Here is a 12987-nt window from a genome sequence, read left to right on the forward strand (position 1 = left end):
GTACATGTGTTTTGAAAAGTCACTCTCATCACATAATGTGATGCTAACAGGCTAACAGCATGGAAACCCACTAGCTGAACATAACAATGTTAATGGGCATCACATAACATGATACGGGCGTCCCATAGTGCAATGCTAACTGGCAATCGTTAGCATGAGCTAACTGCCCCCATTGTGAGTAATGGGATTGAGTCATTTTACAGGTTGCATGAAAAATGACAGTCTAATTTTAATTGCTCTTATTAGTTCAGGGACAAATGGAAAATGTGCAGTGCTTTGGGTCCCAAGGACCAAGATTAGGAAACACTGCCTCATAGAAGTATTGTATAGATGCAAGCCAGTGGTATGTCAAAGTGGTGGTTGGGGTGTCACTGAAAGTGCAAAACCACATGAGTTAAATGAATTAAGGAGTGTTTATTTGACACAGGAACTGAGTTCGGCTGCATTAAAGCGTTTGAGATCCTCTATTCAGATCATTTAGATGTGAGTCTGTTTGTTTGTCGAGCTACAGGGATGATGTGTTTGAAGCTTTCCAGCAAACCTTGTCTGCTGTTGCTGAATGGTCACGGTAGGCGGTCACGGGAAGCATGGCTCACATGAGGCCCAGTCGGCCTGAACTTCCTGTAGATAAAGCCAGGCGAATAAGTGAGCAGAACAAAGCGGGCTGAAACTCGCTCACTGCTTTCAGTCGACCCAGAGTCTCTCACACAAATAGGCCATATTGAAGGATTCATGATTAATCCTCATTCTTTGTCGCTGTCGGCATAGTGTGACTAACAGGATGTTCTAACATATGTGGACTTCTGCAGTTACCCTGGTTGAGACGTCGGTTTAGGCGAAACACTGTTGTCACACTGTTTGATCGCCATGTTTTCAATGTTCTCCAACAGAATCCACACGGGATTCTGTTGGAGAGGAAAGGATCAGCTCGACCTAAACATTCACACACATACCACAGCGCCTCTGTCTTCTACAGTCCTGGCAGCTGTGTGTAAACTTAGACAAATTAAACATTTTTCTTGTCACATATGATTTCTGTTACAAGATGCTGTAGGACCAAAATATCATTATTCTCCAAGCTTTGCTATACACCACTTAATCCTCTGGAGACTTTTACATGCTTTTATATGCTTCACATTTTTGATGGCACAATTTTATATACGGTGTAGAGAATAAAACCCAAAATATAAGGGTCATTAAGAGTGATTCAGTCCACCAAGCTCCAAAATACCCAATCGCCATAATTTGAGAAACTTTCTGGGTGAAACGTGTTGAGTGCCTGCAGGTTGAACCCTTAATGGTTTTGCTTTGAGAAAGTCAATGTCATTTACGTCAAAAGTTAAAATTTTTGGTTTATCAGGTCCTTTAGCTGATTTCAACCACAGAATTGCCCTGAAAGGGTTTGGTTTGCCAAAGGTGAAAATTATGTTGTATTTTTGTTTATGAGATTAGATAGAAGTTTACTGATCCCTTGGGAAGACTCCCTCAGGGAAAGTGAGGTTCCAGCAGCATTGTATAGCAGCACAGAGAGTATCAAAAGTGAAAGTAAAGAATAAAAACAGTTTGCAAATATAAATACCAGACATACTGGTTTAGTGGGTACTACTGTTCCTCTCATTCCCGACCTCTGTCTTCCTGTTACTCCTCCTCCTCCCGAGTGAGGAGGAGTTTGTTTTTGTTTGTAAAACAACTTTATTGTTGTTTTACTTCAATGCCTACTAAAGTTAACACAGATACATATGTTGGTGTGTTCAGGATTTGCCCATATCAAGTCAAATGTGCCAAAAGGCATGTCAATGGGGCCAAGGCCTGTTTGTTGGCCTCCTCCCCCAAGGTCTTTTGCTGATTTCTATCAAACCTGGAATGTCAGTGAAGGTTGGCCCCGAAATTGTCATTAAAAAAAAAAATCCAGATCAGTGAATTTGGTTTAATGTACACTGTAACAAATTTCTGTTTTAATTTACAGTACCTTGCCAACAGGCAGCAGAATGGCTTAGTGGTTAGCACTGTTGCCTCACAGCTAGAAAGTCATGGGATCACTTCCCACCTGTGGCCTTTCTGTGTGGAGTTTGCATGTTCTCCCCATGTTTGCGTGGAGTTCCTCCCACATTTAAAGACATGCAGGTTAGGTGAATTGGAAACTTTATAATTGTCCAGGTCTCCCTTGCAAAAGAGATCTTGATCTTAATGGGACTAACCCGGTTAAATAAAGGTTAAATTAAATTAAAACAACAGTTGGACTTGCCAGCATTATACTGCTATTCTAAAGTGTGCCTGCTGTAATATACACGTTGTTACTGAAAAGAGGTTAGGGGCTGTCCCACTGTTTTGTCATATTAAGCCAGACTAATTCTGTAGGGGAAAAAATACAGTAAAACACTACAATCAAATGTCATTGGGGTTCTTCCATTTTGCTTGAGATCACCTCAGGAGGTTTGTTAAGTTGGCTTTGCTAACACAACTCCAGCTGTACATGGAGAACGGGGCTTGGCCAGCCTTGAACCAGGGATATTCTGTTGGGGAGACAAGTGTACTAAATGCATGCACCATGAAATGCATTAATGTCATGGTCAGCTTAATGCATTGGTTTTAGCCTGTGAAACGCTTTATGTTAATATGAAGAATCTAGAAAAATATCATGTGTGTTAAAAACTGAGTAGGCTGCATCAGCAGGTTCAAACTGCATCTTATAACATCTACTATGTTCTCCATCGCATTTATCTCTCCATCTCTTATTTTTTGGGGATTTAAAAGAAATTCTGTGTTAAAAAAATGTGTTCCACATACAGAAAAATGTGTGATTTATCCTCCAGACAATAAGGGAAGTGAATAAATTGAACAACTTTGGACCCTGTACCTTACATTGCACTCAGAATACACACCGTGTAAATAGCCAAATGGAATTGACACACCCCAAATGTACTTGCGCTACAGGCTGTGCTGTAGGATCTGATGTGTCTTGTCCAAGGGCATAGACAGGTAGCCTCAAGCAGACACTCCTGGGCTTAAACCCTGGTCAACAGATTATAGTCCAAGTCCTTCAGAGCAGGTGTCTCTATGGCTCAGGGAAGACACCATTATTTAACTTTATTAATTTATGATACCACATCTCATGGGCTAAAACATTAGAAGTGTGATTGCCATAATAATGTTTGACCTTTGGTGGCAGTTCCTTCCTAACAGAAGTGCAAAAACAAACAAACAAGAAAATCATTTAAATCTTCAGATAAGGACACATACAGTGGCTGGCAAAAGTATTCAGCCCCTTGATATATAGATAATTGGCAAAGCTTCTGGGGAAAACCTGGTCTTGTTAGGAGAGACGGCATCCATCCCACTTTGGATGGAGCAGCTCTCATTTCTAGAAATCTGGCCAATTTTCTTAAATCCTCCAAACCGTGACTATCCAGGGTTGGGACCAGGAAGCAGAGTTGTAGTCTTACACACCTCTCTGCAGCTTCTCTCCCCCTGCCATCCCCTCATTACCCCATCCCCGTAGAGACGGTGCCTGCTCCCAGACCACCAATAACCAGCAAAAATCTATTTAAGCATAAAAATTCAAAAAGAAAAAATAACATAGCACCTTCAACTGCACCACAGACTAAAACAGTTAAATGTGGTCTATTAAACATTAGGTCTCTCTCTTCTAAGTCCCTGTTAGTAAATTATATAATAATTGATCAACATATTGATTTATTCTGCCTTACACAAACCTGGTTACAGCAGGATGAATATGTTAGTTTAAATGAGTCAACACCGAGTCACACTAACTGTCAGAATGCTCGTAGCACGGGCCGAGGTGGAAGATTAGCAGCAATCTTCCATTCCAGCTTATTAATTAATCAAAAACCCAGACAGAGCTTTAATTCATTTGAAAGCTTGACTCTTAGTCTTGTCCATCCAAATTGGAAGTCCCAAAAACCAGTTTTATTCGTTATTATCTATCGTCCACCTGGTCGTTACTGTGAGTTTCTCTGTGAATTTTCAGACCTTTTGTCTGACTTAGTGCTTAGCTCAGATAAAATAATTATAGTGGGTGATTTTAACATCCACACAGATGCTGAGAATGACAGCCTCAACACTGCATTTAATCTATTATTAGACTCAATTGGCTTTGCTCAAAATGTAAATGAGTCCACCCACCACTTTAATCATATCTTAGATCTTGTTCTGACTTATGGTATGGGAATTGAAGACTTAACAGTATTCCCTGAAAACTCCCTTCTGTCTGATCATTTCTTAATAACATTTACATTTACTCTGATGGACTACCCAGCAGTGGGGAATAAGTTTCATTACACTAGAAGTCTTTCAGAAAGCGCTGTAACTAGGTTTAAGGATATGATTCCTTCTTTATGTTCTCTAATGCCATATACCAACACAGTGCAGAGTAGCTACCTAAACTCTGTAAGTGAGATAGAGTATCTCGTCAATAGTTTTACATCCTCATTGAAGACAACTTTGGATGCTGTAGCTCCTCTGAAAAAGAGAGCTTTAAATCAGAAGTGCCTGACTCCGTGGTATAACTCACAAACTCGCAGCTTAAAGCAGATAACCCATACGTTGGAGAGGAAATGGCGTCTCACTAATTTAGAAGATCTTCACTTAGCCTGGAAAAAGAGTCTGTTGCTCTATAAAAAAGCCCTCCGTAAAGCTAGGACATCTTACTACTCATCACTAATTGAAGAAAATAAGAACAACCCCAGGTTTCTTTTCAGCACTGTAGCCAGGCTGACAAAGAGTCAGAGCTCTATTGAGCCGAGTATTCCTTTAACTTTAACTAGTAATGACTTCATGACTTTCTTTGCTAATACAATTTTAACTATTAGAGAAAAAATTACTCATAACCATCCCAAAGACGTATCGTTATCTTTGGCTGCTTTCAGTGATGCCGGTATTTGGTTAGATTCTTTCTCTCCGATTGTTCTGTCAGTTATTTTCATTAGTTACTTCATCCAAACCATCAACATGTCTATTAGACCCCATTCCTACCAGGCTGCTCAAGGAAGCCCTACCATTATTTAATGCTTCAATCTTAAATATGATCAATCTGTCTTTATTAGTTGGCTATGTACCACAGGCTTTTAAGGTGGCAGTAATTAAACCATTACTTAAAAAGCCAACACTTGACCCAGCTATCTTAGCTAATTATAGGCCAATCTCCAACCTTCCTTTTCTATAAAAAATTCTTGAAAGGGTAGTTGTAAAACAGCTAACTGATCATCTGCAGAGGAATGGTCTATTTGAAGAGTTTCAGTCAGGTTTTAGAATTCATCATAGTACAGAAACAGCATTAGTGAAGGTTACAAATGATCTTATGGCCTCAGACAGTGGACTCATCTCTGTGCTTGTTCTGTTAGACCTCAGTGCTGCTTTTGATACTGTTGACCATAAAACTTTATTACAGAGATTAGAGCATGCCATAGGTATTAAAGGCACTGCGCTGCAGTGGTTTGAATCATATTTATCTAATAGATTACAATTTGTTCATGTAAATAGGGAATCTTCTTCACAGACTAAGGTTAATTATGGAGTTCCACAAGGTTCTGTGCTAGGACCAATTTTATTCACTTTATACATGCTTCCCTTAGGCAGTATTATTAGACGGCATTGCTTAAATTTTCATTGTTACGCAGATGATACCCAGCTTTATCTATCCATGAAGCCAGAAAACACACACCAATTAGCTAAACTGCAGGATTGTCTTACAGACATAAAGACATGGATGACCTCTAATTTCCTGCTTTTAAACTCAGATAAAACTGAAGTTATTGTACTTGGCCCCACAAATCTTAGAAACATGGTGTCTAACCAGATCCTTACTCTGGATGGCATTACCCTGACCTCTAGTAATACTGTGAGAAATCTTGGAGTCATTTTTGATCAGGATATGTCATTCAAAGCGCATATTAAACAAATATGTAGGACTGCTTTTTTGCATTTACGCAATATCTCTAAAATTAGAAAGGTCTTGTCTCAGAGTGATGCTGAAAAACTAATTCATGCATTTATTTCCTCTAGGCTGGACTATTGTAATTCATTATTATCAGGTTGTCCTAAAAGTTCCCTGAAAAGCCTTCAGTTAATTCAAAATGCTGCAGCTAGAGTACTAACGGGGACTAGAAGGAGAGAGCATATCTCACCCATATTGGCCTCTCTTCATTGGCTTCCTGTTAATTCTAGAATAGAATTTAAAATTCTTCTTCTTACTTATAAGGTTTTAAATAATCAGGTCCCATCTTATCTTAGGGACCTCATGGTACCATATCACCCCAATAGAGCGCTTCGCTCTCAGACTGCAGGCTTACTTGTAGTTCCTAGGGTTTGTAAGAGTAGAATGGGAGGCAGAGCCTTCAGCTTTCAGGCTCCTCTCCTGTGGAACCAGCTCCCAATTCGGATCAGGGAGACAGACACCCTCTCTACTTTTAAGATTAGGCTTAAAACTTTCCTTTTTGCTAAAGCTTATAGTTAGGGCTGGATCAGGTGACCCTGAACCATCCCTTAGTTATGCTGCTATAGACTTACACTGCTGGGGGGTTCCCATGATGCACTGAGTGTTTCTTTTTCTTTTTGCTCTGTATGCACCACTCTGCATTTAATCATTAGTGATTGATCTCTGCTCCCCTCCACAGCATGTCTTTTTCCTGGTTCTCTCCCTCAGCCCCAACCAGTCCCAGCAGAAGACTGCCCCTCCCTGAGCCTGGTTCTGCTGGAGGTTTCTTCCTGTTAAAAGGGAGTTTTTCCTTCCCACTGTCGCCAAGTGCTTGCTCACAGGGGGTCGTTTTGACCGTTGGGGTTTTTACGTAATTATAGTATGGCCTTGCCTTACAATATAAAGCACCTTGGGGCAACTGTTTGTTGTGATTTGGCGCTATATAAATAAAATTGATTGATTGATTGATATTTCACGCTTTTAAATTTGTTTATGGCATTTCAAATACAAAAAGTAAATCAGGCTTCTCAATATAAAAATTTCTAAAATTATCTGCAAACTCAAAGCAAATCTCCACACTGATTTACCACAGAGTGCCATACTGTTTGTATTTCTTCATAATTGGCGTAAATAAAGTTCAAGACATATTCAGTGACTTGGAAATGTTCATGTATCCATCCCCTGACTTGTCTGTAGAAAACTGGTAATTAAACTGATTATTTACAGGTGTTATACCAAAGGGGCTGATTACTTTTAGCTTGACTTTTATATTTTTAATTACTTTATATCAAATTGTAGAGATTTACTTTCAGTTTGAGTTTAAGGAAGATAATTTTAATTTTTTTTTTATTGAGAAGCCTGATTTTCTTTTTGTATTTGAAATGCCATAAACAAATTCAAAAGCGTGAAATATCAAGTATCAATCATACTTTTGCCAGCCACTGTATTCAGTGAGTGGTTTTGAAATCGCAAAATTTAAACGAAACAGGAAACGTTTAAGCAAACCAACGAGCACCTGCCTTATTGATGGAAATGAGAACAATGGAATTTCCAAACAGATCTGTGTCGGCGGACTTTAGAAGGTTAATTGAGAAAAATGCACTCTATTCAAAGCATTGATGTAAGACAATGGAGACATTTATTATCTGTGCCGGCCCTTTATTCTTGTCATATGTGTGGGCTAATGAACCACATAAAATAACAGCAATGGCAGTCAGTTACTTTGGCATCCAAAACAGGAACTGCCAAACATAGTTCATCCACAACTTGAAAAGAAAAGAGAACCGAGGGACTTTTGTGAGACATAAATGGAGACTGGCTGAGAATGACTTGGACAGAAAAAAATGGTGCCAAATGCCTCAATGCACTGACAACCTTTTTCCTGTTTTTGTCCACACTTCCTCATTTTTTTATGTGTGAGAAGGAAGAATTAGAGTGAGGATAGGATGAAAACTCAGATATGATGAAAAACTATACCATGTAGATTACATTACGTAGATGATTTAACTAATACATCTTAAAGTTCAATGGATAGTGACACTTTTTATTTATTTATTTGGAATGTTGCCTTTGTATACTATCACAATGGGGCTGAAAACAACAATCAAGTGTTGGAAGTGCTTGTAGTGTAGATTTTGAGCTTTAATTCACGGAGTTGAACAAAAGTATTGTTTGTATGTACAATAAGTGGGCAAACTAAATATAAGGACTCTTGTGAAGACAATCGCTTTCACAGCACGTTTTCTTTGGACATGAATGTTTCCAAGTCACACTTCATTTACATAGATCAATAAAACAGACAAACAAAAGAATTTTCTTCAAAAGATGTAAAATTTCAGATATAGTATGCCAGAAGAGTGTAAGGATACAATCATAGATTTAGAAATTAGATTAGATTAGATTACAGAGAACTGTATTAATCCCTGGGAAGACTCTCTCAGGGAAATTGAGGTTCCAGCAGCATTGTATTGCAGCACACAGAGCATCAAAAGTAGAAGTAAAAAACAATTTGCAAAATGTAAAGAAAAATATAAATACCAGAAATACTGTTCACTACTGGCTACTACTGTTCTTCTCCTTCCCATCCTCTGTTTTCCTGTTACTCCTCCTCCCCCGAGTGAGGTGTTGTACAGGCTGATGGCCTGAGGGACAAAGGAGTTTTTCATTCTGTTGGTCCTGCACTTGGGAAGGAGCAGTCTGTGGCTGAAGAGGCTCCTCTGGTTGCTGATGAAGGTGTGCAGAGGGTGACTGGTATCATCTGTAATAATTTGATCTGTTTTGTTGAAAATCCTATTTCATTTTTTCAGTTGCTTACACCTCTGTAAACGGAAGCACTGTGTATAAGAATAACTCCTCAATGGTTAATACAATATTTTTTGTTAAACTCTTTGAATTCAAGAAGTAACTAAGTCCAATGTCAGTCCTGAGGCCCACTGGCGCCACTGCTTATCTCCAGATTCGGCAATGTGAAGCTGATCAAACCTCCTGACAGAAACAACTACCCCTGGATGTGATGCCAGTCCACCATATGTTACTTCCCCAGTCAAGGCCAGTACCCATTTCCAGCTGGGTGGACTGGGACAATGCAGATGTAGCGGTAGAGGTAGCATGTAGTCCAGCTCCTTATCCCACTGCGCTACCTGCTCGGAATTAAAGCTGAAAGTCAAAACTATTGTGGTGGGGTACAGACTGTTCAAAATTATCACTGTACATCATAAAACCCTTTTAGATTTTTATTAATAAGGTACCAGTGGGTGGAATAATTATTATTTATCGGCTCCAACATTTGAAGTAGAGGTTTTTTTGCAGAGACATGTTGGCACCATGTAATCTCCCTGGAGGCCTGGCAGAGTTTGGGCTGTAAATCAATACTCACAGACTTGTAAAAGGTGTAAATGAACAGCGTGCCGATTTGAATGCACAGTGGCACCACAGAGACACATGAGGTGCTATGAGACGCATGGTGGCAATAAATAACTGCTGAGCTGTGTAGAAAAGCTGCGTGCATTTATGCGGAATTTATTCAGCGTGTGTGCTTGAAAAGACTGTGGATCTGTGCTTGTGTTGGGTTAGTATGTATCGCTGGTGGAAGCAGTTGAAGGGTGACATGTAATATAACTATACAAATGCATAATTTCCTGTAGCGCACTCAGGGGGTTTGTTTTGACAAGGTACTAAAAGCTATACGCTGTTTCTATAATAACTTCAGCAGAGGAATATATAGTTTATTTATTCGCGCTGTCAGTCTTAAATTGTCCCAATGCCGACATGAGGCTGGTCCTCTCAGCTAGACCAAACACAACGACTGTTTTCATTCTTAAGCTGGGATTGTGATAGAGCCTCAGCCAGGGTCACGGTGACCTCGGCTCAGTCAGAGGTCAACCAGGCGAGCACGCATGCTACTGGGCTAGCTGGGCCACAGTGGAAGCATGACGGTAGATTGCTTCTGTCTGAGCGCCACAGATGCTATCTTTAAAGCTTTGTATCCATGGCGACTGGAGAGGTGATGGTCCTCTCCTTTCTCTCTCGAATGGAAAGTCGAGAGACTAAAGGCGAGGGCCGAAATGATGCATGAGATTACGCTTCTGAACAGCTGCAGAAATTGGACCAAGGAATTTGTCACAATACACAGGAAAACAAATGAAAGTGAACAGCGCCGAGCGTTAATTCCCCAGCTGAGGCTTTGCTCTCTGGCTGCCACCGTCAGCGTTCGTTCCCCCTCTCGACAGTCAGTTGCCTAAATTGCTTCTCCACTCAGCCACCTTTCTGCGGTGCTCTCCAGCTCGCCCCTGCAGCCCTCGTTCTCTCTCCCTCTCTCTGAAGGCAGCTCTTAGATTGCTGCTCTTTATTTGCATGCGCTGTAGAGGATTAAAGGCTGAAGAGTCTCAGACTGACACAGTTAAGTGTCTTCTTTGTGTGTGCGCACCTAAAGTACTTCTCTCCAATTACATCTCAGCATTTAGCACAAGAACACTTAGACGGGCCGCTTGTCCTCATCGTTGTGTGAGGCAGACTCCGTGTCATCGACTGCATCTCTGTCACGTTCATTATCGCGTGTCATTACAGGAACATCTTTTATGGTTATAATCTACTTATAACTTTGAGTGTGCGTATATTTCAATCTTTTTTCACGCTCTTTTCTTTCTGCTTCTGTCTCTTTCAGATCTCCCCCCTGAGCGGTCCATTGGAAGGTGGCACCCTGCTGACCGTACAGGGCAAGAACTTGGGCCGGAGGGCCAGGGCTGTGACGGTCTCAATCGGAGACATAGCGTGCACTCTCCTGCCTGAGCTCTACACGGTCTCTGTGCAGTGAGTATTACAGCATGTAGCACCTTTTTCTGTGTAGAGACATGGTTTTGGAAACCATGTCTGGACATCTGGATGTCTGACAGCATTTGGCCATTTTCCCCTTTATTTTGTTGTGTAATGATGTTTTATTTTCATGGCACGTGTCACACACATCTGATGCTGTGAGATCATGGAATTAAACGGGCTAGATCACGATTAATACTTTGGTGGGAGAACAGTAGGAGCAATTTGGGAACAGTAGAAGCTGTGATCATGAGATTAGATTAGATTCAATTAAATCCCTTGGGATTTAATTGAATCCCAAGGGATCCCTTGGGAAGACTCCCTCAGGGAAATTGAGGTTTGTTTCTCCATGTAGAAATGGAGTTGTGTCAAGAAGGGCTTCCAAAGTTGTGGCAAATCCCACATTCAACTTTCAACTTAGTTATTTCAACTTTCAACTTAGTTAATGCTGCAAGACCTCTCTAGTTACCTAAGTTGAAATAACTTTAAAAACTTTAAAAAATCTATGCAAATTGTCACTTTTACTCATTGAGACGGCGGTTCATTTTTTTTTTAGAGTGTAGAATGGTTTATTGACATTGTACAGGAACACAGAAATGCAAGTACAACAAAATTGCAATGGCTGCTTCACGGTGCTGGGTAAAAAATAAAGAAAAGAAAAATAATAAAATAAGGTGCAAATTAATGCAGTTATAGCATTTTATAGATTTATGTTGTCTTGTTTTCATATTCTTCTTCTATAAGGCCCACTGTTACCAAATACAAGTACAATGTATTCACTGACCATAGCACCATTTCTACTTACATTGTCCAAAAAAAAAGGAAAATATATTTGCTGTCAGTGGATCTGACCTTGAGTTAAACTCGCACTGCAGTTTTTGTATTCTGTTTTAATATTATATTGCACTGTTTCATATTGTTTGAAAATAGGACTTTTTTATTATTCATATTGTGGGTGCTGTCAAGACTTTCTAAATATGTGCACAAAATCTGAACAGGAACTGGTTGTATTTATATTATTTAATTTAATTATGTTTCATTGTTATTTGTTGTTTTCATGTGTGTTTGTTTGTGTGTTAGATCGGCAGTTAATCCTTTAAGGTGTGTCATACGGCTGTTATCTATTAATGTTTGGAGTGTTCGCACGGAGGGCTGTGTGCCAAACCATAATCTCGCCTAAGGCATAAAAAAAGGCTAGAGCCGGTGTCGCCGACTGAACGGTCGCCCCTAAAAATCAGTCCGCCTTGCCTTCACTGCACATGCGTCATCAGCCGTGGTTCACAGATTAACACCTCGTTTCTGCTTCAAACTGCACTCCAGTCATCATCTATCTCAGCAACAGACATCTGAAGCTTTTGTACAACAATCATTTCCACATAAATTCAGCATTATTTCATCATAAAAGACGGATGAAGCAATCAGAGCACCGCGGCTACACAAGCTGCTAGCTGATGCATTCACTGCGTGTCGTCATTTCAAATTGTCACAGAGTTTCGCCTCTTTCTGCTTAAAACTGACTTCAGAATGATTTAAGAGGTTTTACCTTTATCATCTGATGGTTAATAATCACATTATTCCCTTTGATCTCTTTGGGTGAAGAGAGTCAGTCTCAGACGAGCTGCTGTGGTCCCAAACGACGCATGCGCAGTGAAGGCAGGTGGACCAATTTTTAGAGGGGACCGTTTGGTCTGCGACACCGGATCTGAAGCTTTAGTACAACAATCATTTTCACATAAATTCAGCATTATTTCATCGTAAAAGGTAGCGGAAGTGATCAGAGCGCCGCGGCTAAACAAACTGCTGGCTGGTGCACGTCGAACATTTCAAAGCGTCACAGAGTTTCGCCTTGTTTCTGCTTAAAACGGCCTCATTTCTGCTTAAAACTGACTTTAGAATGATTTAAGAGGGTTTACCTTTATCATCTGATGGTTAATAATCACATTAATCCATTTGATCGCTTTGGGTGAAGAGACTCAATCTCAGACGTGCTGCTGTGGTCCGAAATGACGCATGCAAGATGCAAAAGGCGGACCGATTTTTAGGGGGGCACCGTTCGGTCTGCAACATCAGCTCTAAGTGGTGGTCTGACACTTTGAGTGGTTATGACATAACCCAGTAGCCCCATGTGGAATTTTACATTGTATTGCAGTACTACTCCTTTGTGAGTGGTTTTCTAAAGAATTTCTAACTATGTAAAATTGTTGATCATTGTTGATCTTTTTGTGTGACGTATCATTATTTTG

At 40.2% G+C, this 12987-nt stretch overlaps 1 protein-coding gene across 1 annotated transcript in view; it reads left to right on the top strand.

Annotated features, from left to right (window-relative positions):
- plxnd1 (plexin D1) overlaps positions 1-12987 on the top strand; it is a 218689-nt gene that overhangs the window by 92635 nt on the left and 113067 nt on the right. The window contains exon 13 of the mRNA XM_034172730.1: positions 10596-10741. Coding sequence (XP_034028621.1) covers positions 10596-10741 — 146 coding nt within the window. The remainder of the gene's footprint in view (positions 1-10595; positions 10742-12987) is intronic.

The sequence above is a fragment of the Thalassophryne amazonica genome, chromosome 6, assembly GCF_902500255.1.
Source record: "Thalassophryne amazonica chromosome 6, fThaAma1.1, whole genome shotgun sequence".
In the NCBI taxonomy this organism is placed as follows: Eukaryota; Metazoa; Chordata; class Actinopteri; order Batrachoidiformes; family Batrachoididae; genus Thalassophryne; species Thalassophryne amazonica.